General features: G+C 50.2%; 1 protein-coding gene across 8 annotated transcripts in view; it reads right to left on the reverse strand.

The window, feature by feature from the left end:
* The window catches only part of PAX5 (paired box 5), a gene marked incomplete at both ends in the record, with an annotated part of 186,611 nt that overhangs the window by 117,656 nt on the left and 42,169 nt on the right, over nucleotides 1–26,786 (reverse strand). For all 8 annotated transcript variants that reach the window (XM_079705810.1, XM_079705809.1, XM_079705807.1 and 5 more), the window contains one exon: nucleotides 4,859–5,034. In XM_079705810.1, coding sequence (XP_079561936.1) covers nucleotides 4,859–5,034 — 176 coding nt within the window. The remainder of the gene's footprint in view (nucleotides 1–4,858; nucleotides 5,035–26,786) is intronic.

Consider the following 26,786-nt stretch of genomic DNA (forward strand, 5'->3'; position numbering starts at 1 on the left):
TGGCAGCAATGGGCTGGATAATTAGCCAGGAATTAGGGTTTCTATTACAGCCAGGAGGCTGCTCCAGCTGATTTATCACCTGAATAATTTACTGTGATTGAAAGGAAATTAAAATGAACTCCATTTGACAACTGTGAGCTTTTATGGGCTTTAGTGAAGGCTCAAAAGCCAGATTAATAGCCTAGTGTTGGTTAATAGTCTGCCGAGAGTAAATACGGCAGGCTGTGCTTGGTGGCGGCCTTCCTGGTGGCCAGAGGAGGGACCAGCTCCTGCCAGGAGCTCAGCACCCACCACAGCATCAATGCGACTTTTACTGAAACAGATGCCACTGTTCGAAACATACGCACACGTACCACCCACCATTGTTTCCTTTTTTCGTTTTGTTTTTTCTCTTCTCCTCCAAGGTGATTTTTACTCACTCCACATGTAGGGAAAACAGAATTGCTTTTTCAATAACCATTTTGAAAAGGAAGTGTTCCATTGCCCCAGGAGTGTGTATATATTAACCCCTTCCACTCAGGGACAAGGGTTTACTAAGTTCCCACATAAAAGGGAGAAGCCTGGGACTTCCCTGGTGGCGCAGTGGTTAAGAATCCTCCTGCCAATGCGAGGGACAAAGGTTCAAGCCCTGGTCCGGGAAGATCCCACATGCCGCAGAGCAACTAAGCCCGTGTGCCACAACTACTGAGCCTGTGCTCTAGAGCCTGTGAGCCACAACTACTGAGCCTGCGTGTCACAACTACTAAAGCCCATGAGCCTAGAGCCTGTGCTCCACAACAAGAGAAGCCACCACAGTGAGAAGCCCGCACACATCAACAAAGAGTAGGCCCCGCTCGCCGCAACTAGAAAAAGCCCGAGCACAGCAATGAAGACCCAACGTAGCCAATAAATAAATAAATTTATTTTAAAAAGGGAGAAGCCTGGGCCCACCCACCCAGGGCAGATCTTGGCAGGAAAAGCAGCCAGGTGAGGGTGGGCTCTGAGCTCGTGGAAGTGACAGGCGGGACTCTGCCTGTTCTTTCCTTGGGCAGTTAGGGGTGGGTAATTGAGGAGGACTTACAGGGAGGTGAAGCAAGAATCTGAGGGTTCTACAATGACCAGCGTTCTCTAGCTGCAAAAGGCCAGTTCTGAAAACCAGCCAGTCCGAAAACTGGCCCCTAGAATTGTTTGGGGACATGGAGGCCCATGTAACCATCTTGCACAAGATGGACAAAAGATCTTGAGGTCAGATTCCAGCTCTGCATCCTCGACAGGTCCCCTTTGGGCCTGAAAACGGGGTGAACAGTCTGGAAAAAAATGTTCCAATCTGTAAAATGGAGCTTACAAATCTTGCTTAACCTGTGTAGCAGGCATTTACATGGAGAGTCCGATGAGAGGATGGATGTGAAAGACCTTAGAAAACTGCAGAGGATCACACATAGGTGAGGAGGATCACTGCCGCTATTGTTAGGCTATGGCTGTGCTGTTGTTGTCACCATCACAATTACTACTGTCCCAGATATGGCAACGGAAGTCCAGAGAAAAAGTGACTTGCCCCGCCGGGCAGAAGCCGATCTCAAGTCAAACTCCCCCACCTCCAAGGCCGGCACACGATCTTTCTTCCCCACAAACTGCCACTAGACCATGGAGACCAAATGTTCACAAATGGAAGAGGGGTCAGTATCAGCAGAGAGAGCTCTGGGCCCCTTCCTGGCACCGCCGCCATGCACTCTGGGCTCACAAGGCAAGGCTGCCAGCAGGCACGAAGGGCTCAAGGAACCCATACCCTTGATGCATCCCTTACCAGCCTGTGGCCCCTTGCTCGGCCGACATTCGTCCAAAGTGACTGGGAGTGGGGAGCAAGGGTATGTCATTCATTGTCCAGTGCCTGCGTGTGTGCCCGGCAGCCCCGTGGCCTCACCTCCCATCTCTCCTCATTATGCCCCATTACAGGGAGGTGAAGATTAACCAGAAAGCACTGAGTCAGTCATTATCCTATCGGCAGGCCCTGCCTCAGAACCCACATGGTCAGACAGGCCCTCGGCATATCCGCGTCATTCTGAAGGACACTGCGTGGCCAGACTGCTAGAAACAGAGTTTGTGATTCAGGTCTCCTCCCGAGGCCCATCTCTACATGGGCCTAATGACCTGTCCCCTAATGTCGCCTCCTCCATGACTTCCTCCCTGTACTCCCAGCAGAGGCAACATCTCCATTCATCAGGGTCCATAGAACCTTCTCCCTCACCTTGCAAGTTCTGAATCCATGTCACACTGCCCCTGTGTGGCTGGAGGCTGAGCTGATGCCTGATTCATCCCGCCCTCCCTGCCCTGGGTGCTGGCACTGTGCCAGGCTCACAGCCAGCATGTAAGAAATACGCGCGATAAATGAGCATCTGAGCGTCTGAGCAAGTGAGTGAATGGATACCTGGATGGACTCCTGTCACATACGAAGCCCTATAGTCTGCCCAGGCTTCCAGGGCATTCCACGCTGGATGAACTATGATTAGACTCTGAGTTTCCATGAGAATCACATGAAACACAGGCAAACACAATCCCTAACACCTAATGTCTGAATTAAGTAAATAAGGGCTTAATAGAAATGACAGAGGTTTTGTGCAGAGGTATGGCCCTCGCTTGCTGGGTGACCTCAGACAAACCCTATCCTTTCTCTGGGCCTCTAGAAAATGAGGGGGTTGATAGCTTGCTTCTTTAGTCCCTGCTGGCTCTAAAATTCTGTAATATTGTCAAAGGTTTGCAGGTAACTTTTCTCCCAGATTCTGGAGAGAAATGTAGGCCTCATCCAAGGAAGGTTCCGGGTTGAGTTTCTTTTCTTTCTCCTCCTGGGTCAGGTGGAATGTGGCTTAGGCCATTTCTCCGAAGGGCTCTGAGTGGGAGAGGCTGCCTGTGATGGAAACACACTCCCTGAAGCCCAGGAACTAGAGCGTGTGAGATCAGTTCTTACCAGCACATATGACTATGTCATTCCCAGAGGAGGTGTCACTCGACTTGCAGGAGAAAGACTGAAATCCTGAGCACAGTCTACAAGACCAGGCCCAGCTCCCCAGAATCTCCTCCCACCCTCCCCAGCCCATTCCCTGAAGCCCAGCCACACTTTCTTTCCATTCCTCACTCCTGGCACACTCCCCCTGACCTCAGGATCTTTGCACTCGCTATTCCCTCTGCCAGGCACGTTCTCCCCACCACATCCCCTCGGGGCTCAGCATAAGCCATTGTGGCCTCCAGCCTGGCTCAGCATCTGCTTTATACCTTTAGAGTACCTCAGACATCCCCTCCTCAGCGCCTAGTGCATCTGTAATCCGTGACCCTTTGAGTAATCCTTCTTTATTGTGATTCTTCTACACACCTGTAGGCTCCCTGAGGGAAGGTCCAAGCCTGTCTTGTTCACTCATGTACCTAGTGACTGGCTCCGTGTCTTGCACATAATAAACACTCATCAGTGTTTGTTAAGTGAATACATGACTTGCTGGGTGGCCTTAGACAAGTCTCTTTGCCTCTCTGGGCCTCAGTTTCCCCATCTGAAAACAAAGTAGCTAGATGGTCTGTGAGAGCCCTCATAGGAACTGCACAGAGACAGCCAGACTATCATAGGATGGTGGTCCCTGAGGCCTTGCTCACCCCTCCCCGTCCAAGGTCCCTTCCAGTACCTATTCTCTCCACAGGAGCCTGTGCTGCAGCCTATACTGTTTTTTGTTTTTGGGGGTTTTTTTGCGGTACGTGGGCCTCTCACTGTTGTGGCCTCTCTCGTTGTGGAGCACAGGCTCCGGACGCGCAGGCTCAGCGGCCATGGCTCACGGGCCCAGCCGCTCCGTGGCATGTGGGATCTTCCCGGACCGGGGCACGAACCCGTGTCCCCTGCATCGGCAGGCAGACTCTCAACCACTGCACCACCAGGGAAGCCCAGCCTATACTGTTTTGAGTGGCTCTTTGGGAAAACTTCAGAAGCATCATCTAATTAGCCTGTAGAGGAAGCTCGGCAGGCCAGTCCTCCCCACCAGAACCAGCAGCAAGTGCTGGGGAAAGTTACTACTCACAGGCCTCTGTGACTCACCCACCAGGTGGGAGCTCTCGGCAGGCAGGAGCCAAGTCTGAGCCGCCCGTGCCTGCGAGGTATACAGCCCAAAGTCTGTCACAGACAGGGCACCAGGAAACAGTCTCCTGAATTGAATCTGGTACTGGGGGGACCTTATCCAGGCCCAAAGAGTCTCTCACTGGGCAGAGCCTTTCTGATGCCATCTCTGCAGCCACAGGCAGTGACTGCTTCTCGGCCCAGGTTAGAGCAGGGAGCTGCTCAGCAAGGGATCATCCTGCTTCCTTCCCTCTCTTGCAAATGACCCAGCTGCGAGTTTATCCAATGAGACACTTCCTTATTTCCAGACTCTTGGATTCAGTTCTAAAAGCATGACAGGACAACATGACGAGAAGGTTGACAGTAGGGGACACACCAGTGTCATCATAACCTGGTTTATGGCCAGACGGTGCTTACATATTTCCACCTGCACCCTGACTGACAGGATAATGACCCAAGACCACCTCAAGTGGCCCAGAAGATCATTACACCACCCTGTGCAAAGAGCCCTGGGAAAAGACACCACTCCACAGCAATGGCAGAGCAGCCAGACACGGCACAACCCCCCGCCGGCCAGAGAGAGGAGGTACCAGGGCAAGCAATTGAAGAAGCCCCAGACACATCCTCCAGACCTCCTGGGATGCTGCCACTGGCCAGGTTTGGCGGAGAACGAGAAGCCCGGCTCTGAGTAGAAGCTGGCACTCTCACCCACTCCCCGCTGAATGCCTTTGGGTGGGTCACCCAGGCCTGCATGCGGGTGGCAGGTGTGGAGGCAGCGAGTCGGGGGCATACCTGCTCGGGCTTGATGGGCTCTGCGGTGGTGAAGATGTCCGAGTAGTGCTGCCTCTCAAACACGCGGTCCAGCACCTCCAGCTGCTGCTGCGTGAACAGGTCTCCCCGCATCTGCTTCCGGAGGAAATCTCTGCCCGTCAGTGAGTGACCGTTCGGCACAGGAGACTCCTGAATACCTTTGATGAGCATGAGAGAGGAGGGGTGAGTGCAGGCCACGCAAGCTGCTGGGGAAGACATGTCAGACCCTGGATTGGGAAGAGGGCCTGAGAGACCCACGAGCCCAGCTCCTCCCCTGATGGGAGAGGAAACAGACAGGGGCTCAGACGGGGGGTCTCTGGCCAAGGTTGCCCTGCTGGTTAGGCCAGAGCCAGCTTCCCACAGTCACAGGCCGGGCCCTGCATGAAGCATGTATCTAATCCTCACAATGAACTCTATGTAGATGGCATTATTTCCCCCATTTTGCAGATAAGAAAATTGAGGCCTAGAGAGATTAACTGATTTGCCTGAGGACTGGAGCTCGGGTTGACTCAGAGGCTTAACCACCAGGTGCCACCGCCTCTCCTGCTCTGAAGATCCCCTTGGAGGTATAGTTTTGTCCCAGAGCTGACGCCCTTCCCCAGGACAACTGCCACCACATCATGTGACCAGCCAACAAAACACTGTGTTAGGAAGGCTGTAAGGAAACAGATGATCTCACACAATTCTGATGGGAGTCTACTGGTCACACACCTGTGATGGACAATTTGATAAAATCTATCAAGATCATAAATGCAAGTTCCCTTTGACAGAGCAATTGTACCTCTGGGAAATTGTTTTACAGTTAGACTTACACATATGGGAAGTAATATATATGCAAGGTTCTAGTAGCAAAAGACTGGAAACAACCCAAGAGTTTATTTGTAGGAGCTGGTTAAATAAGTTATGGTATGCTCACACAGTAGAATACTGTATGGCAACACAAAGGAAAGAGGATTCCATCTGTGAATTGATATGGAAAGATCTTCAAGATTCATCGTTAAATGAAAAATAAACAAGATGCAGCACAGCATGTACAATATACAACATTTTGGGCTTCCCTGGTGGCTCAGTGGTTAAGAATCCGCCTGCCAATGCAGGGGACATGTGTTCGAGCCCTGGTCCCGGAAGATCCCACATGCCGCGGAGCAACTAAGCTCATGTGCCACAACTACTGAGCCTGTGCTCTAGAGTCTGCGAGCCACAACTACTGAGCCCGTGTGCTGCAACTACTGAAGCCCATGCACCCTAGAGCCCGTGCTCTGCAACAAGAGAAGCCATGGTAATGAGAAGGCCATGCACCGCAACGAAGAGTAGCCCACGCGCAGCAATGAAGACCCAATGCAGCCAAAAATAAGTAAAAAAAAATAAATAAATTTATCAAAAAAATATATACGTTTTGTGTAAAAAAGGAAGAAAATAAGACTTTACACACATTGTGTGTGTGTGTGTGTATACACACACACACATATATGGCTCTGGAAGGCAGCACGAGAAACATTTAGAGTGGTTACCCATTCAGGGAGGTAGGAGCTAAATGGATGGAGGCAAAGGGGAGAGAGATTTTTCAAAGCATGCTTGTTTTGTTTTGTTTCGCTATAGAACTTTAAATGTATTGCCTATTCAACAAAATGTAAATTACTAAGAAAGCACAGGATTAAGTTCTCTATGGGTTCTGTATTGTTAGCTCTTCATTGTGATGATGCCTACATTTCAAAGAAAATACTACGAATTATCAATTAAAAATTAAATGGGTTGAAATATCTTTCGTGAGCTTTGGGCTTGAACCATTCAAAATGAGAGAAAACAAGGAGGATGAAAGAGTTCAGTGAGGAAATGGCCTGCAGGGCCATCATTCCCCAGGGCCCTCTGGGACCAAGTTGCTCGTGCAGGGCTGCCCAGAGACACTGCTGGAAGCCAGGCCCGGAGGTGAGGCCTGCCTTTGCCATTGGGAAGCCCCCGTGGGAAACGAGAGTGTATCAGATCTCTCCCGGGCAGGTGCCCTTTACCCAAGGCCTTGCCCAATCCCCCTCCCACCCCCCACCCCACCAGTCCACTGCCACCCTAGGCTTCATCCATCATGTCAAAACCCCACCCATGTGAGGAAGGAAGCGGAACCAAGGAGCTTAAAGCAGTGGGATATTGTGTCCCTGAGACACTGCCCCAGGTTGGTGTTTCCCCAACTGTCCTACCCAGGGCAACTGCAATACAGGCTCTGACATTTGAACAAAGACACCAGCTTTGGGTGTTCACATGAGTGCTGGCCTTTCAGAGACCCTGTGGCGGCTGACAGCTCAGAGCACGCCAGCATCCTCAACAGGAAGGGCCTTTAGAAGTGGCTTAGGACACCCCTGAGAAAATGGATCCCAGATCAATTTTGACCCAAGAGGATACCTAAGCTTGTCTGCAGACTGAATGATCAGACACCCCAACATGTGGGTCAAGGAGGGAGCAGGTCTCTCTGATTGATGTCCCCCAGTCTAAAGCCTGAGGCCCTCCTCTGGAAGCCTGTGACACTGGCCTTCCACGAGACAGGTGCCTGCTCCTGCCCACGGGACATCATCCTCAGAGACCCCTCTTTCGTCATGGCCTATATCCATGGGGATCATTCCCACAAGGGCACCAAGACTAGCAGGATGTGGGAGCTCACGGCCCAGCCTGTGTCTGCCCAGTTGTGTTCTCCCATTGGCTGGCATCCACCAAGTAGCCCATGTGTGCACAGGTACACGTACACACACACACACATAAACACAGGGGAAGGAGGCTCAGCTGGCTCCTCCTCAGCTATTTCTCTGGCCAATCATCCTGGCCCCAGTCACTCCTGCCAAAGCTTGACCTTGGTCTGGGTCCCCAGTGCTCCCACTGAGTCTCTCCCTGTCAGAGAGACCACGTCCACTTTAGGAGACTTTTCCCTGGTCACCACCTTCACTTATAGTCCCCAGCCCCCATCCTACCAGCCAGACCCTATTAAAGGCTCCTTCCTATCTGCCAGCTCCTGATGTCTCCTGCCAAGGCTTCTCCCTGCTGAGCCCCCTTGGGCAGTGCCCGCCTCTTCCCTCCCACTCAGACACTCCACATCTCTGGCCCTGGAGGAGGCCTCTCCCTGGCAGCCAGCCAGTCCTCCCGCTGATGTCCTCTCCCATGGGCTTCACAGGCTGGGCTCTGTGCACAGCTCAGAGCTCTGGAAAGGCAGAGCTGCACCTCCACTGAGGAAGCTCTGAGGAGATGGCTTGGCTGAGGGCTCTTGTGGGCAAGGTCACTGTCCGGTCACCAGGGAGACCCTGGCACAGAGTTAAGGCTCAGGGCACATGCTGACTCAAGCGCATGCACTGGGGGTCCTTGGAGGACCCGCGCCCCCCCAGGACACTGCATATTCTTCAGCACAGGCAGCCGCGCTGGGGCCTGCTCTGAGTCTCCCAGAAGGAAGGCTCACCGCGTCCCACTCTGGCCTTCTGACAGTCAGCCGCAGCACCATGGGCGGAGCCCGGGAGAGTGTCCAGGCTGTCTTGGTGACCCAGAGACTCAGAATGGAGGACTGTGAGCTGGGAAGAGGCACCCCTCCAGGCATTCGGCCCAATCCTGACCCCTCTGACTGCTCCCGCCTGCCAGCACCTGCACCTGCTTTCTCTCCTTGGGAAGGAGGTGAAGTCTACCTGCCACTTTGCACAGAAAGTCTGTCATTTCCTTAAGAAGGCCTGGGGCACTCCTAAATATACGATCATTTATTCATTCATTTAACAGATATTGATAAAGAGTTTACTCTGCACCAGGTAATATTTTTAAAAAACAAAACAAAAAACAGAGGATACACCGATGACCAAGACAGGCCCCTCTTTGCAAAATAGAAAGGGCAGCCCACTTTAGTCAAGTGCTCACACAAACAGATATGATTACAAACTGTGATAAGTAGGAAAAGTGCCTAGAAATATATTCAAATGGCCATGTGTAATGACCTCACGGGGAGGAGTCAGGGAAGTCGCCCAAAGCGGAGTCATCCTCGAACTACGAGCAGAGGACAAGATGTCAGCAGGGCAAAGTGGGGGATGGGATGGAGGGGGTGTGCCAGGCAGAGGAGATGAAAGGGACAGAGGGAGTGGGAGGAAGAGACCCCAGGAGACTCTGGAGAGGCAGGCGGGGGTCCGGTCAGGCAGCCACAGAGGCCACAATAGCCACGGAGGTCATCTGAGCCTCGCTGGGGGGAGGGGGGCCCACGGAAGGGGGCGGGGGAGGCAATCGCCCTCCACATTTCTCAGTCCCAGGGCCTGAACTGCTAGTTCCTGTAGATCAGGCTGTGCTTTCTAAGCCCTGCTCCCAAGGTCTGGAAAGACTAGGAACTGGCAAGATGAATTTTACATTTGTGCACATTTGAAGGTGATGCCTGGAGTCAGCCTGCCAGCCACAGGTGATCCACAGAGCCCATATGGAAGGTAAATCACTCCTCATTGGCGTGGGCCCTGTTGCCAGGACAAACACTAATCATGCGCACTCATGCCGCCTCCTCCAGGGTGTCTTCCTTCATGCCTCAGTCACTGCTCCACCTGACCACTTTCTCCCTCATCTTAGGAGTCAAGCCCCAGGGCCCTTCACTCTCACATAGCACTATTAGCTACCTTGGGGAGAAACACCACAATTAATTCATCTCTGTCTCCTCCACAGAGAACATCTGTGGAATAAACAAACAAATTAATAATACCATTTTCACTCCACAGGTCTGGCCTGTAAATGTCACAGTCCCTCCATCTGACCCATTCATTCATTCGTTTGTTCGTTCTTCTCCCAACCAACCTTAGAGAGAAGGCGCTGGGCTAACACTGGGCACAGAGTGATGAGCAAAAGCTGGCCCAGCCCTGTCCTCATGGAGTTACATCCAGTGGAAGAGGCAAATGTTAACTGAAAAATAATCAGACCAGTAAAGGTGCAAGTGTCAACCAAGACAAATATTCTGACAAAAAGGCTCATGGTTCTCAAAGGACAGGGACATGGCTGACCCATCTCTGGGTACCGCAGACAGTGGGTGAGCATGAGCGAAACAGATTACATGCAACGAGACGGCTACAAAAGTGAACACCAGAAAATCAACACCCTGCACAAGGACAGGTCTGAACCTCCAGGACTCCAATGGATGCTTCTATAGCGTTTCTCATCCACAAAGGTGTTGCCTCACTTCAATGGAGAATGTGATCTTGGAGACAGGCTCCAGAAGCACTCAGACCCATTGTATTCCAGGGAGAAAAATCTGAACTCACAATGTGAATGGTATGCTTAAATATATGGACAGACATGGGCAAAAGTACAAAGGTATACAGGGGGCATGGTATCTTTAAATCTTTTTTTCTACTCCAAATCAAATAATATGTAATAGACCCAGTGCTGGGCTTAGTCAACCATGGCTCGTAGAATTAACATTCTGGAAGCTAGCTTCAGGGGAGCAAGGGGCAGGAAGCTCCATCTCAGGGAGCAGAGAAATGCTGGCTTTAAATTTCAGGTTAAACCAATGTTATTCACAACCTGGCTTTGAAGCTAAAAGCTTTACACAATCGGGTCTGGTCACGCAAAGAGGGAGGAAGCAAAATAGCCTCAGATTCCCATCTGTCAAGAGAAAGCTGTCTCCTGTGTGTCTTAAAAGATCATAAACCCATTGTGTTTTCTTCAGAGCACAGCAGATTCAGGGGTTTTGCATTTTTCTTGGAGGGTTCTGGTTTGTTTCTTTAAAAATCATCATGTACTTTATGCCTGCAGATGCTCCCTGGGAAGAAAGAAAATAAAAACAAACAGGAATATCCATAATTCCTTCTGGCATCATGGCCTTTGGGATGCAGCTCCAGCTGGAGGCTCCAGAGCCCAGGAAAGGAGGCTACTGGAGCTACTGGGTCAGTCTCTGGCCCTTCTCAGAGTCCCATTTCCCTGCAGAGCCCAGCCCAAGCCAGAGCCCTGACACAGCCTCCTTTATCCTCACAGTTGCTCCTCAGCATGGCAGGGCAGTGGCAGGGCCCAGTGGGAAAAGGGTTGGGAGCCAGCAGACCTGGGTTCTAGCCCCAGCTCTGCCCTTACTTGCTGTGTGAGCCCAGACAGGTTCCTCTCCCTCTCTGGGCCTCACATGCCCCATCAATAAACTAAGGAGGCTGAGTCAGTTGTTTCTAACCATTTTCTCCTCCAAAAGCCACCGAGATTTTGTCTACTAAATAGTATTAAATGAGCATTAACCTATTTTTCCATTTTGGTTGTTTGTGCAGTCTTTGTAGGGGACACCCCCCAATATTCATTCTACCCCTAAATGATGGCCAAACCTTCCCAGGAGATCCCATTCTCGCTAATACTTACTTTAAGAATGGACATGTGAGGAGAAGGGGCCCTTGGAGGGGGTTTCTTGGAGAAAGTCAGAGACAGGAGAAATCTTTTTTTCTTCACTGGGCTGCATTCACCCTTAATCTTTTTGAAACTGTGAAAATAACTCCCGTGCCCCACCCTTACCCCACGCTCTGAGGTCTTCTCCCGGTCTGGCTGGCAGTGCTCCAAGAAGGCTGACTTCCAGCCAGTTTGCTGCTTCTGGACTCTGGCACCCACCATGCTCACAGCCCTGCCTCCCCCAGTGAAGACAGGGACAGAGCCAGGTCTTGGTGGGTCATCTGCCACAGGAGTCTAGAGCCAGGGAGGTTGGGAACATTGAACTGGTGTGACCTGGGGCATTTCCAGCTAGAGTCAGGTGAGTCCAGGGAGCTTGGGGTTGGTCTTCCCAGATGGCTGCCATGGCTAATTCTTAAAGCAATCCATAAAGCAGAGACCAACCAAATTCAGACCATGCTAACTTGCAGCTTTAAGAAATTGTTTCTGATGCAACGGAAGCTTGCTGAGGGCAGTAGTGGCTCCAGAATTTTCTCCATAGGAGGTGATAGGCATGACTATGGGTTACAAAAGGGGGGGGTGAGGGTAGACAGGGTACTTGTTCTGGGACTACATCAGCAAAATGCCTTGCACACCACTGAAAGTGAGAGAGCATCATCTGTCCCTAGCTAAGAATACAGGGGTAGTGACAGAGATGATGAGGCACACAGGCTCTCCAAGCCCCATGATCTCCCACTGGATAGAACACTGCTCCGTACCAGGGCTGAGTCAAGTTATTTTCGCATCCTTAAATTTCATTGATCCTCAGAACATCTGGGTGAAGTGTGTATTCTTACCCCATTTTACAGATGAGAAAACTGAGGCTCAGAGAGGATGAGTAACTGAGATCACTCAGATGGGACCTGGACCTCAGTCTCTTGTCTGCAGATCCAGTGCTCTCTCCACTTCCCTTTACTCCTCAGGTCAGCTACTAAGACTAAAGCCCTCTGTTTCCTCATCTGTAAACTGGGAACAATGGTAAGCAGGACCATCTCTAGGGCTTTTATAAGGATTAAATGAGATAATTCCTGTGATGCAATTAGCACAAAGTTAGTGTCCAAACACCGTAAGCTATTGTCATCATCATTTACATCAGGAAAACCCTTCCAAGGCTGTCCCATGACAAAGCCCAAGCCTCCCAGGCCTCCATGACCTGCTCCTCCAGTCAAGGTCACCCCTCTAGTCACCCCCCAACACCATCCCAGTAAGCTACTCCTCATTCCCCAAGTGTCCCTGATGCCACTCCCTGACACCACTGTTCTTTCTGTTCCCTCTGCTGACTCATCTTTTACCCCTGCCCATCAAAGCCTCAGCCTCTCTGAAGCACAAGGCTCAATTAATCACCCTATCTTCTAGGTCTCCTCAGCAAGTTGCATGCGCCACCACTATTATCCTGGATTTCACTCCTCACAACCCACCTGTGAGGTCCATCCTCTTGGAATCCCCATTTTATTGCTGAGGAAAGTGGAAGAGATAATAAGTAATTTGTTCAAGGTCACATGGCAGACCACTTGCACACCTTTTAACACGTCTTAAGAGTCAAGCTGAGCACCGTGATGGATGTGATACAGCATACTAGGGAGGTTCAAATCCTCACTCTGTCTCTTACAAGCCTATGAAATTTGAGAAACTTCTTTAACCTCTCTAATCCTCAGTTTTCTCATCCATAAAATGGAACAATACATAATGATACATGGGATCAATGAAAGAATTGAACGAGGATATATGTAAAATGCTTAGCATAGTACCTGGCACATAGTTAGTACTCAATAAACCTGAGCTGTTTCTAGGATTATCCCAGTCATACCTCGTTTTATTGAGCTTTGCAGATAATTGCATTTTTTACAAGTTGAAGGTCTGTGGCAACCCTGCATCAACAAGTCTATTGGTGCCATTTTCCAACAGCACTTGTTCGCTTCATGTCTCTGTGTCACATTTTGGTCATTCTCGTGATAGTTCAAACCCTCTACCAGCAAAAAGATTATGACTCACTGAAGGCTTGGATGACAGCGAGCATTTTTAGCAATAAAGTATTTTTTAATTAAGGTACATACATCATTTTTAGAAATAGTGCTATTGCAGACTTAATAGACTACAGTATAGGGTAAACATAACTTTTACATGCACTGGGAAGCCAAAAAATGTGTATGACTCCATTTATTGCGACAGTTGATTTACCGGGGTGGTGTGGAACCAAATCCGAAATTTCTCCAAGGTATGCCTGTATTTCCTCCCTTCCCTGCTAAGAGTATAAGCTCTCTGAGGACAAAGCCCATGTCTGGCTCACCTCAAGCAAGGGAGATGCTAATCAATGTCTGTTGACTGAATGAGTGACCTGGGAAGACTTGAGGGGTTGCAGGTCCGAATGGTTCAGGGGAACTCAGTAATAGGATAGTGTCTGGCATCATCAGAGAACTCCGGAGAAAACCTTTGGAAGTGACCTCCATTATATCAGTGATCCCGGAGGAGAAAGAGTGAAACAACTAAGAGTTTGTGTTCTACGTTCTAAGAAAGAGCTGAGGCAATTCACAAAATTTTAAACAAGAGGATGATAAACTACCAAAATTCAGTTGAGCGCTAAGCTTCCTGGTGACACACACCAAAAGGAAAACACAACAAGTCTCATAGTGCTCAAGAGTCCCACAACAACAACAAAATGCCATTAAATCTTCTACACAAAGTAATTCACAGAGCTTCGCTTCTCTGCACGGTGTTTTGAATGATTAGGGCAACTCAGAGATGACTAATGGATTCTAATGGGTCCTGGAGGAGGAAACATCAGAGCCAGACCTCAGATAAGGGGAAGGGACAAGGTGCTGGGATAAGGGGATAGGATTCCAGGCCCAGACAACTAACTTCAGTCGGCAACATTTCTAGAGCATCTATGTGAGCCAGGCCCTGTGCTGGGGATCAGAGTGGCAGGGCTGGAAAGGTCTCACGGCAGCCCAGAACCAAACTCGATGTTCCGGGTGATTTTATAAATGCCATCCTAAACCGGGGCAGCACGCTGAGAAAAATCAGAGCGGCATGGAGGACAATTCCATTGGAACGACCATTATTCAGCCATTAGTTTCACTCAATCTTTCTTCTCGGGAAGGAAAACGCAAAATTGTAAAATTGCCGAATACGTTCAGGTTCGACCAGAGTGAATCTGATTGTGCCGTGTGTTACCCAATGAGTCATAGGCTGTCAGTGAGGGAAAAACCCCAAAGGACTGATGATTCTACACTCAGAAACGGCAAAGGGATTTGTTTGGGGCCAGAAGGCAGGTCCAAGGTGAGCCGAGCCTAGGAACACATGAGGCCCCTGATTCCTGTTCCAAGCCTCATGGATCCATTCATTCCTGAGCAGCATGCACCAAACTCCTGCTGAGTGTTTGGCCCTGCACTTGGCACCTGAGCTAGAGAGGTAAGTTCTAACCTCTGTCTTCAAGTGGGGGACACAGACAAGTGAAAAGTTCCAATGCAGTATGGTAAGCTGCCCCGAGAGCCAAAGGCAGAAGCAAACCTGAGAAGCAGAGGCAGCCGTGGGAACAAAACAGTAGTAGCCACTCCTTATACAGAGCTTACTCTGTGCCAGGCACTATTCTAAGCAACTTATCTGTTTAATCCTCACAACAACCCAGTGAGGTCAAGTCTGTTATTGCCCCCTCCCATTTTACAGATGAGGAAACTGAGGCACAGGGAGGCACAGGGAGCACAGGGAGCACCTTGCCCAAGGTCACACAGCTAAGAGATGGACGAGCTGGGATCCAAACCCAAGCAGTCTGGCTCCAGAGACTGCTCCTGCCCCTACACTAAACCACTCCACTTAATCCAGACTGGGAGCAGGGGTGATCCAGAAAAGCCCCCTGGAAAAGATGAAGCCCAAGTCTTAGGGATGAGTAGGAAGGAGTTAGCCAAAGAAAGGGGCAGGCAAGAAGTGCATTCCAACCAGAGGGCACAGCACGTGCAAAGGTCTGGAGGCACAAAAAAGCCTGGTGCACCAGGGAATGGCTATAAGTCAGTAGGTTTAGAGGGCAGGAACTGGGGGAAGGGGAGGGAGTAAAGTGTGCAAGGCTCTTTCCTCCCCATTTAGCGGCCCATTATCCAGAGCCTAATATATACTCTGATGTACAAACAGTACAAATACAGTATTGAAGCTCCCATGGTGTTGGTATGAAGAGACGGGATTTCTTTGTGCTTAAATGAATCAAGATGACCTCAAAGAACAGGCAGGAAGGAAGTAATACCTTATGCATTTCCACAGGACAAGTCTGTTCTCTCTAATCCATACTGTCCAAGTCCATTACCTCGTACAGTAGTACCTACTTACTCCACCTTACAGAGAGATATGCACACTAATTAGGAAGGATGTTCACCACCACAGTGCAAATATTCCAAAGCAAATGAAATATTACTAAGAGCAAAAGGGTGATTTGTTTCTGTGAATTGTGCTTTCAAATGAGATCAAAGAATGCTAAAGGCTTCGTTTTAATTATACCTAGAAGGACTTCTCAGGCATGCATCCCTTTTTTGGCTTTCATGCACACAGCAGTCTCTCCCCATCCCCCACTGTGCAGAAATAAATAAATAAAAGGGTTTAGAATCATATTTACTCTGATATCTTTGCATTACCCCCATTTGAGTTTTTAAATTACTGTCTTTATTTTTTTCCAAGGACAATATAACTAAAAAGAAGGTTCATATTTTGAAGTGTATCTATCTGATCATTGCACAAATGTTTTCAGGAGAAATCACTATATTTCTCCAAGATGGGTACGGGTTTTGTCATAGATCAAAGTGAGAGGGAGGAAAAAAAGATAAATCATCAGAGATCCAAAAATACTTTTCATTTGGAGAAGATATCAGGCCATTTCGATGGGGCTGATGGAGTCCCTGTTCTGTCTCCATTACCCAAGGCAGGCAGCCCCAGCCAGGAGCCAACTACAGAGATTATATTCCCCATAAGATGGTCCCCAATATATATATATATATATATATATATATATATATATATGATCTTCAACCTCTATTGATTGACCAATTTCACAAGCAAAGACTGGTGAAATGAAGCTGAAATGAACATCATGCTTTAACTCATTGAACCTATCAGGCCTGAGTTAATCTCACTGTCCACTGTCTCTGATAGAATTCAATTGATCAATCATGTTTCGGTGATAGTACCATTTCACTGGCTTATTGCTTCTTCATTTCAAAGCTTGACCTGTTAGATATACTCGGACTGGCTTGACTCCTCTTGGATACACAGAGATCAGCCTCTGTCTGCCAACGTGTGTCATCTCCTGTCCCAGCTGAAAAGAACTCAAGAGGCTTTTGTGTAAATCTGTGGTGTGTTTTTCCACCAGACATACACACATGAGTGGTGGATTTATGATGGCATGGAATTGAAAAAGCACAAATTATAAGAGAGGCTCTTTATTCTGCATGAAAGCACCATCATTCCCTTTTACATAGCTAAATTGACGTGCTTGGGCTCTGTACTCAGCGGGGGCATGTTCTTATATTGGCAGCTGTATGCGCCCAGACAGAGTAAGGCACATGTGGAAATGGTAACAATGACAACAGTAACAATCGCCACTCCTCAAGTATACATTCACGCTGACCTTTCACATTCATCAGCTTCTCTGATTCTCACCATAACCTCAGGAGATGGGCAAGAGATTATCATTCCCATTTACAGATAAGAAAATGGGCTCAGAGAAGGGGAAGTGGCTTGCCCAAGGTCACATAGCAGAGCTATCAGGCCAGTTGAGCCTGAGAGCCCTGGTATCTCAGCTCCTGAGTGCCTCTTACCCCGCTGAGGCCGACCTCCAGGCAATTTCAGAACTGTGGAGTCATTTTGGGTACACCACTCTGTCCCTGACTACCTGGACGAAGGAAACATCCTCAAAATTCGGTTCCGAGAATTTTAGAGCTTACGATGGATTCTAAGATCAGCTGCAGCATCTTCTATAGCTTAGAAACTGAGACCCAGAGGACAGTAAACAGTTTTCCAAAGTCACCAAGACACTCAGCATCCCAGTCAGGACTCAAACCTGGATCCCAGGCCCTCAGCCCAGGATTCTTCATGCTTTCTCTCAACACCTCCCCTGATTCACGCCAAGCCAATGAGCTCCTATCAACAGAGAACCTCATTCTCCACTCTCAACATGGCCCAATGTGCTGCTTTGGTTCCTTCATGGCAGTTAATTTAATTTTCCTAACTGCAAGCTAAGATGTTGTGCTTTGGGAAATCAGGGCCCAGGGGCTCCACCCGGCTGTCTGCCTGGGGGAGGAGGCTCTTGGAACCACAAAGCTGAGCCCAGCATGCAGGTCGCTGGAGGAGGCCAGGGCAATGACAGTTTGCAAATAAGCCTTGCATCTGCTTAGAGCTGGCAGAGTTTGCAAACACACTAATGGACTTTCCTCTGCCCACAGGGAGCTGGGGAGAAGCAATAAATAAAGTAGGCGCCTCTGGGGGGAGCCATTGCTGAGGCCAGATATGGGGCTGAGATGAAGGGCTTGTTGAGGGTGGGGGAAGGGCTTCTGGGACTCACACTGCATCATGCTGCCCCTCCTCCCCATACACCTTCCAGTAGCCCCAGACGCTACCTCCCAGATCCCTCAGTCTGTATTCCAAATAGTCAGGCCCTTGTCTGATTATATCAATACACTTACAATTCAGTCCAGACACAGAACGGTTGTGGGGTAGAGGGGCTCATATGGCTGCTGTGGCCACAGAGTAGAGACCCTCTTGGAGGGGGATAAGGAAAGGCCCAGAGGCCAGATGGAGGCCCTCACCCAGGAAAGAGCGCACAGCGGGAATGGCTACCCAGGTTCAGGGGCAGGTCCTGGGGATGATGAAGAGGGAAAGTCTGCCAGAGTTAAGAGACTCACTGGCGGTGGAGGACAGAACGCACCTCTGAACTTCCCTGTTAGACGTTCTGGGCTGCCACCCACTGATGCCCCATCTCACTGAGAGCAAAATCCACAGTGGGTCATGGCTTACAAGACCCTACTGTATCTGGGTCCCCTGGCCTGCAGCCCCACCTTCCTGACCTCCCCTCCTCCCACCGTCCTCCCACTTACTCTGCTCTGGCCACATCGGCCTCCTTGCTGTCCCTCAATCATGCCAAGCACACCCCTGCTTCACTCAGACCTTGCCATGTGCTGTTCCCTCTCTCTGGAACATTCCTCCCCCAGTATCTGTTTGGCTCCCTCCTCCTTCCCCTAGAGTCTCTGCTCAAATGGCATCTCATCATTATGACCACCCTCCACAAACCAGCATGTACCCTACCCCCAGCCCTGCTTCGTTCTCTATCTCCTTACCCAGCTTTGTTGTCCTCCAGAGCACTTAACAACATGCTGTTTATTTTCCTTATTTATTTATTCTCCCTCATTAGAATATCATTCATGAGGGCAGAGGTTTTGTCTGTCTCATTCATTGCTGTGTCCCCAGCACAAAGAATAATGTCCGGCACATAGTAGGCACAAAATAAACACTTGTGGAATAAACAGGTAAAAGTGGATATTTCATTGAAAGTGAAAAAAAAGCAAAAACAAAAATAGGTACAAAGGAGACAGCCACAGCCACTCCTTGGCAGCCTCCCATTGTGAAGGAGTGCTCACTCCCTCCCTGGGGGCATCTGATGAAGCGCCTTTCCATGCTTGGCCTAGGGCTTGGGAGACAGAACTCCCTGAGGGAAAACAAAGGGGGCCACCAGGCCTTGACCATCACTGAGGCCGCAGTGCCCAGCTCTCAGTCAGGAGCCAGTGAATGGATGAATGACTGACTCCCCAAGGGGGAGGCCTGGCCTTGGAAGAGTTTAAATGACAAAGATGGTAGTGTACCAGGTGCCAGCTCTGACTCTGCCACTTGCCAGCTGTGTGCCCTTACACAGCACATCTCATCTCATCTGTGCAATGGGGTCAATAAATCCTGCCAAGCCTGCAGCACTGGGTCAGAGCAAGCAAGCCAGGGGGACCACAAATTGAGACAGTATCATCTGCACAGCAAACATCTCGGGTCAGCCGATGACTACAGGGAGTGAGAACAGGAAAAGGGAAGTTATTTGCCTAATTAAAATGGACAAGGTGGGGCTTCCCTGGTGGCGCAGTGGTTGAGAGTCCGCCTGCCGATGCGGGGGACGCGGGTTCGTGCCCCGGTCCGGGAAGATCCCGCGTGCCGTGGAGCGGCTGGGACCGTGAGCCATGGCCGCTGAGCCTGTGCGTCCGGAGCCTGTGCTCCACAACGGGAGAGGCCACAACAGTGAGAGGCCCGCATACCGCAAAAAAAAAAGGACAAGGTGTGTTCAGAGAGGAGCACCTGGCTAAGCTGCATCCCTTGGTTCAAGCATTCACTCATCTTTTGCTGGTGCTCCAACCCCAAGCACAGCCAGGTAAGGGGAGCCCATTTCCTAGCAGGCGGAAGAAGCCTAGAGACGGAGTTAGGATTCAAGCATCGGAAAGTACCCTATGAGAGCACCGAGGAGCAGACAGTGGATGCCAAGAGACAGAGTCTGTCTGGTGTTAGGGGTCAGGGAGAGGGTCAGGAAAGGCTTCCTGGAGGACAGAGTTGGCATTTGAGCCAGGATTTGGACTTGGAGGCATGAGAGAGGAGGCAGAGGATATCCCAGACAGAGATAAGATGTAGGTGGGGCTCTCACCAACTGTGGTTCCCTGGGAGCTTGGTACCCATGCAGGAGCCCCAGGTACACATCAGGCCATGCTTCTCTGTCTTCCCAGCACAGGGTCCTCCACACAAAACGCACAATATATGCAGATTTTGCTTTTTCAGAGTCACAGAACTTCCCAAAGGAAGAGACGCCAAAGAGAAACTCATTTGTTGCAGTGGATCTCAACAAGGGTGATCAAATCAGAGGAGATTTCGGAAATCTGTGACTTGTTATTTGGGGAGGAGTTATGGCATTTAGAGGGCAGAGCCCGGGTGCTCCCCAGTCCAGGCCAGTGAAGCATCGCCCTGCATCCCACACATCTTTGGAATGATTTATCATACATTCAAGTTGGTGAAAACTCTCTTTATAAATATTTGAGTTGAGCCATGAACCTAACACTATTTTACTTACATACACAAACTTGGTGTTTTAATTTACACTGAATCTTCCAGGAATACAGCCATCACATAAATTGAGGGAAGATTATGCTTCGCTTTGGTTGCAGTTTTATCAAGACATGTTCACAATTTCAGAAAATCAGTTTGCTGATGGCAACACCACCATAGGTATTTGTATTGCCAGAAAACACAGCTGTCCACATTTGTAGCTGCCGCATTCATGGTGATTCTACACATAAGTGCAAGCACCTGACTACTTTATTATGTCTCCTGGTGTAATCAGGCCTGAGCATTTACATAATGAAATACATCATTTGATTATGATTTTATTTTTCTTTCCCCTTTTTGTTACAATTGGGGCATTATATTGATTTTTAAATTATGTGTATAGGTAGGTTATATTTTCTCTAAATTTCATTTTAGGATAGCAAAGGAAGCACTACAAAATACTTGTTTTAAAGAGGGGAGGATTTAACAATTTTTAATTTGACAGGATTTAAACTCACTGTATACGATTTCCAAGGCCCCTTCAGCTCTGCCAGTTAGGACTATCTCATATTGAGACTACCACCCTAATCTGTCTTTCTGAAAAAGGGTATCTTTGGGGAGAGAAAGAGTTCTCCAGACCCCTTCTGAGGAACAGGAAGACAGGTGCCAAAATTAACTATAAAATAAATGTACTTTCTCAGGCATGAATAGTAAGAGCTTGTTCCTAAAAGACAACACTGGATTCCCCCTCTTCTTTTTAGCAACCCAATTCCAGATACAATAATCCAGCTAGGACAGAGCCAAGAAAGGACCCAGGTTCCACAACAGCTTCCCCCTCCTGCTGGGTCTTCTCTCAGCCATCTGCATCAAGGAAAAGAGCAAAAAGCCAGGGGAAGAAAAGACACCTTGACAAATCAGTGCTCCTGCTGCCCTGCAAACATGCAGAATGAGCTTTGGAGCTCGGAGAGCAAGGGAGGTGGGACTAAGACTGGGTGAAGTGTAAGCGCAGGGGAGGGATTGCAGGGGTGGGGGAGTTACGTGCTACCTCTGCCATTAACAGTGATTAAGTGCACAGGCTCTGAAACCAGTCTGCTTGGGTTTGAATCCCAGCCCTGCAACTTACTAGCTGCATGACCCTAGACTGATAATTTAACCTCTCATCTTTTCCATCTGCCAAAGGGTAACAGTAATAGTACCTACATTTCTTAAGGCTGGCGTTGTACACGGTGCCTGTCACACAGTGAGTGTTTCAGTCTCAACGTCAGCTGCACTGGTCACACTGCAAGACTGGGCTGGGAGCAGAGACCTGGGTCCTGCCTCCATCTCCCCTGTGGACGACTCACACTCGACTGGTCCTCAGAGACCATCAATTCCAATTCCCCCATTTTACAGACAAGGACACTGAGGAACAGAGGGGGGAAAAAATGGACAGAGCTCACACAGCAAACTAGCGTTAGATTCCCAATCTAGACTCCTTCCACAACATCGTGCTATTTCTTAAACACACTAAACATCAGTTTGTACATTTCTGAATAAGAGTGGTTGTCACAGGGTGGCACCAAGGATCACTGAATGCAATGATGGGGGAAAGTCCTCAGAGAGCCCTTATTAAGCCTGTGCCAACTCAAGGAATTCAGGCCGTTACTCAGCACACAGTAGGCGCCTGACACATATTTATCACGTGCATTGCACTATCTTCTCTCACTGGTCAGTAAGTTCCCCAAAGTCAAGGGCCTTTCATATCAGAGTATCTGACACATGGCTACTTCTCAGTAAGTATTGGTTGAGTGAATGAATGAATGATAGTGTGCCTGAAAACAGAACTAGAAAGCGGGGTACGGTGGGGGGAGAAAAAGGAACGCTGTGGTTCTCTAACTAGAGGGAAAGCAAGAGATTGAAAAGAAGAAAAAAATGCATCCCCTTATCCACCCCTTCCACACCTGTGCTCTGTGCCAGTCCCCAAGCTGGGTGCTAAGGGAGCAACTGGGAGGAATCGGAGGTGGCCCCTGCCCTTGGAAGTCACCAACCGATGGGGGAGGCAGAAGAAGGCTGCAGGGACTCAGAGGTGGCCATGTGGCTGGCAGCCTTCTCTGTGGGGACAAGGACAGCTTCCTGTGGGAGGTGCCACGCCACAAAGAATGGGGATACAGGCAGGGGACAAGAGATGGAAGGAAGGCCCTCTCTCCAGAGCAGAGGGCTCAGAGGCAGCATCACCACATGTGATGGGCTGATACGCAGCCCTGAATTTGTCAAGCCATGCCCCAGGGGGCAGAGATGCCTTTGTGTCTTTTTCTACTTTTCCACTGGAGCAAAAGACAAAAAACTGATGTCAGGGCATCACTCAGCAAGACCAGAAGAACCCTTACACTCAGAAGCAGAGGGAAGAAGACGCCAGCAGGGACACCAGAAGGACGGGCCAGACCAACAAGAGAGCAAGGAATTTATGAACCCCCAGCCCAATTCTGCACTGCAGACCAAGGCGAGAGTGGTGTGCATCATCCACCCCAGCACCTCCGTCCAAGGAGGCCCAGCAATCCGGCCTCACCTCCGCCGGCTCCGGGGCGCACAGTGTCCCTCAGGCTCCTGACATTCGGTGAGCCGGTCCCCCGCCGCCGGCACCCCTCGCCTCGGCGCGCTTCATCTGCTCCGCTGCCCAGCTCCCGGCTGCCGCCTCGCCCGCGCTCCCCGGGGCCCGGAAAGCTGGCATCCGTTGTTACCATAACAAACTCAATTGTTCTCAGCAGGGCCCCGGCAAATAAAGTCATTCATTACGGGCCTATCCCGGCCGCCGTGGGCTGCGCGGCAATCAGCGGGCCGCCCACCGCCCCCTCGCGGGCCGAGACACGCGCCAACGCCGGTACCTGCCGGGACCGGGCCTGCGGCGCCACGGCCGCCACGCTGTGCCCGCGGCCCCACCGCGGCCGTGCCGGCGGGGGGAGGGCCGGCCGCCGATTAGTTTTATCTCGGCACGTCAATTGACTTATACTGATTGGCTTCCTGCCGCCAAATGTCAATTAAATTGCAAATGCTTGGCGGAGGCAGGGCAGGCGGGCCGCCTCCTTGCCGAGGGCGCCGCGCTCTCCCTTTTTTTTGCGCCCTGTTCTGACGCGGTTGGATTTCTTTCTCCTGCCACCCCGCGCAGCAAACCCCCATGCCCTCCTGGAAGACAGTTGCCCTCCGTTCCCAGCCGATGGGGCGCCCCGAGAGCGGGGCGGAGGAGCGGGGTCTGGCCTCTGGCCTCTCCCCAGGGCCCTCGGCCTCTTGGAAGGGCTTTCTTTATTCGCTGGGTGGCACGACGGAATCCCTGAAAATTCCCCAGAGATCCTAGCAGGGGACTCCTGGTGCGACCTTGAGCATACCCCTTCCGCTCCACTCAGGCCCGGCTTTCTTCGCCGGCCAAGGGGGCTTGAAGGAGATGGCGGCTGGGGGCCTCTTTCTGGGTGTGCGGAGGGAGCAAGGTCGGCAGAATCACAAACATTCACTGGGCGCCGACTCTGTGCCGGGTCATGCGTGGGCACGGGCTAATCTGCTCAACAGCCCTCTGCAGTAGGTATTATTATCCTTCTTTTACAGGCAAGAGAACTGAGGCACAGGTTAGGAAAGCGGCCGATTGGGTTTCAGAATGGGCAGCCAGGCTTCAGAAGCCCGTGGCTTCATTATTGTGCGCGGTACTCACAGGGGAGGCACCGTTAAGAAATAAGAAAGGGAAAGCGACAGGGCACTAACCTAGACCTGGGCACCTGCCACTGTTACCGACCAGGGCTCTTGGCCTTCCGCACTCAATAGAAATTGACTAGAGGCCAGAAAAGAAATTCAGGCAAGGCTTTATTGGGGCCCCTGCTGCAGCAGAGGGCAGCGAGAACAAACCACAGGCTCTCTTGCTCGCTCCCCAAGGGGGGTCAAGCTTGTTTCTTACATGGGGTGAGGGTAGGAGTGTGTCCAGGGGTCGGGCCAGAGGGGTGGCTTAGGTGTTTTGCCCACCCCTTAGGTGGTGGTGTGGGCAGGGGGCATCCACAGTACCCTGCTTTTGCTACCCTGCTTTTGCTCCCGACACCCTGTTTTTGCTCCAGGCTCTTCAAAAGTGGCAGTTGGGTTTTTTTGGTCTCTTTCTATCTTTTGGGTCCAGAATTTGCCCCAACTGGGCACGCATACCGTTATTTTTAGTCCCAGGCAGTTTCTCTGTATTTTGTTGCTCGAGGAGATGTGTGTCCAGGTGCAAGCACTGCAGCGCTGCCGCCAAGGGTCCCAGGTCCCAGCCTGTCTCACCACTGCCAAGAACAGTTGTTCTTGCCAGTTGTTTTACATCCATATGAAATTCTCACATTAATTGTATGATCTAAGGATTAGAGTCCCCATTTTACAGACGGGTAAATGGACCCTTGGAGAATGGACCCTTGGAATTTGTCCAAGGTCACAGAGCAGGCACTTGAAATGAACTACGACACCCATACCTACATAGAGCTTGACAGTTTATAAAGCACTTTCTCACACATTGCTCCTCCTGAGTTGGCACAAGACTTTAAGGAAGGAATTCTGCTCTCTCTTTGCCAGTAAGAAAACCCAGGCCCAGCGTGGCTGGCCCAAGATCACCAGCACTCAAACCCAAGGCCCTGTGATTCCTGATCCTGTGCTCCATGCCCTACCTCAAAGAGACCTTGAGCAAAAATGACTCAGGCACAGGTCCCACTCGTCCCCTCTCCCCATTCTGTGGGGAGCTATAGAGTAGTATGCAAGCCATAACTGGAGTCAAGCTGGAAAATGCTTAGGGTCACAGAGAGAGCAGGAAAGGGGGCACCCAGGAAAGACGGCATTTTCGGGAAGGACCATATATTAGGCCCCCAAAGAGATTGGGTGAGTTTTCCTCCACTGTCTGCCATAAACCTCCCCCTTTGCTGCTTCTGTCTGCCTCCTTAAAGCTCTGTCTTGGGAGAGAGGTATGCAGGTTCTTAACTGATGAAATGTGCCAGCGTTTAAAAGATACAAACCTGACCAATCGTTCTTTTCAGAAAAGAGATGTTAGCGGAACAAAAGTCCCATTCAAAAGTGCTGGATGGCGTTTGTGTCTCACACAGAAAGGAAACGAAGAGAGAGAAGATGGAGGAGGAGGGAGGGGGAACAGCAGGGAGGAGGGAGGGGGCAGAATCTGGGGATGGAAGGGTGATCGGGCTCACTGCATCCAAATCAAAGACCCAGAGGGTAGGGACCTGACTGAGACCACACAGCAAGATAGTGGTGAACTGGAGCCAGGAACCCAGCCTCTCCACCCTGTGACAGGCTCATCCTGCCTCTGCAAGCTGCCCTCAGCTACAACTCGAATTGTTTGTTTCTGAAAAAAAGCGGAGCTAAAATTCTGCCAATGTAAATTCTGGTGCGTACATCTTTTTCTTCTGACCCTAGCCTGGATAATCCTATCATTAGACTTAGCAATATAAATAAAATAATCATTTAAAAAAGAGAGAAAGATGGGAATTCCCTGGTGGTCCAGTGGTTAGGACTCGGCACTTTCACTGCCGTGGCCCAGGTTCGATCCCTGGTCGGGGAACTAAGATCCTGCAAGAGAAAGAGAAAACAAAAGAGCTGGGAATTTAGAAAGTTCTTAAGAAGGTCTTCTTGAGGAATTTGGATTCAGGGTAAAAACTCTGATGAGTTAAATATTCTTAAAATGTGCCATGTGCCAGAGCTGATCAAAATACTATAGATAACGTTTTTTAATTACCAGGAATTGCAGGAATTATTATCCCCTTTTGACAGATGAGGAAACTGAAGCTCAGAGAAGTTCGGGCCCTTGTCAAAGCTCGCACAGCTAGTAAGTGGCAGGGCTGGGCTCAAACTCCAGTCCACCCACTGTGCTACCCTGCTGTGGTGTGAAGTCCATATGTGATCAGCCAACTGCATTTGAAGGTGACCAACTAGAGGATGTGACAGGGAAGCATGCATAGCAGTGGCAGGGGAAGCCTCAGAAATGGCTGAGTACCTGAGTGAGGAGGCGGGCTCTGCACCAAGGTCGCCCTGAGCTCAGCCTGGCAGGGTGATGGGGATAGTAGAACTGAAATAAAAGGTGGGCTCAAAGCCCCCTTTTGGAGAGAGCTGAGGACATTCCCACTGATGCCATTCTGTGCAACACTCTGTGAGAGGCAGACCAGGGTGGCAGGTAAGGCTACTCTGGAAGCCAGCTGCCCAGGGGCTGGTCCCAATAGTGCCACTGTGGAGCTGTGTGACCTTGGGCAATTTCCTGGATCTCTCTCTGAAACTCTATAAAATGGGGATGATAAGAGCTTCACCTGGTACAGTGGCGGTATTAAATGCATTAATAGTTTAAAATATATATGGCAAACACTCTGTAAATGCTAACCATTAGAGTCACAGTTCCCATTTGAGCCTGTGATCTATATACACCTGGAGCATATGCTTAGGTAAGGCAGGCAGAACAAGGGCCCTAGGCACCAGCATGCAGAGCTCTGCACGTGTGTGTGTGTGTGTGTGTGCGCGT

The sequence above is a fragment of the Hyperoodon ampullatus genome, assembly GCF_949752795.1.
Source record: "Hyperoodon ampullatus genome assembly, chromosome: 6".
NCBI lineage: Eukaryota > Metazoa > Chordata > Mammalia > Artiodactyla > Ziphiidae > Hyperoodon > Hyperoodon ampullatus.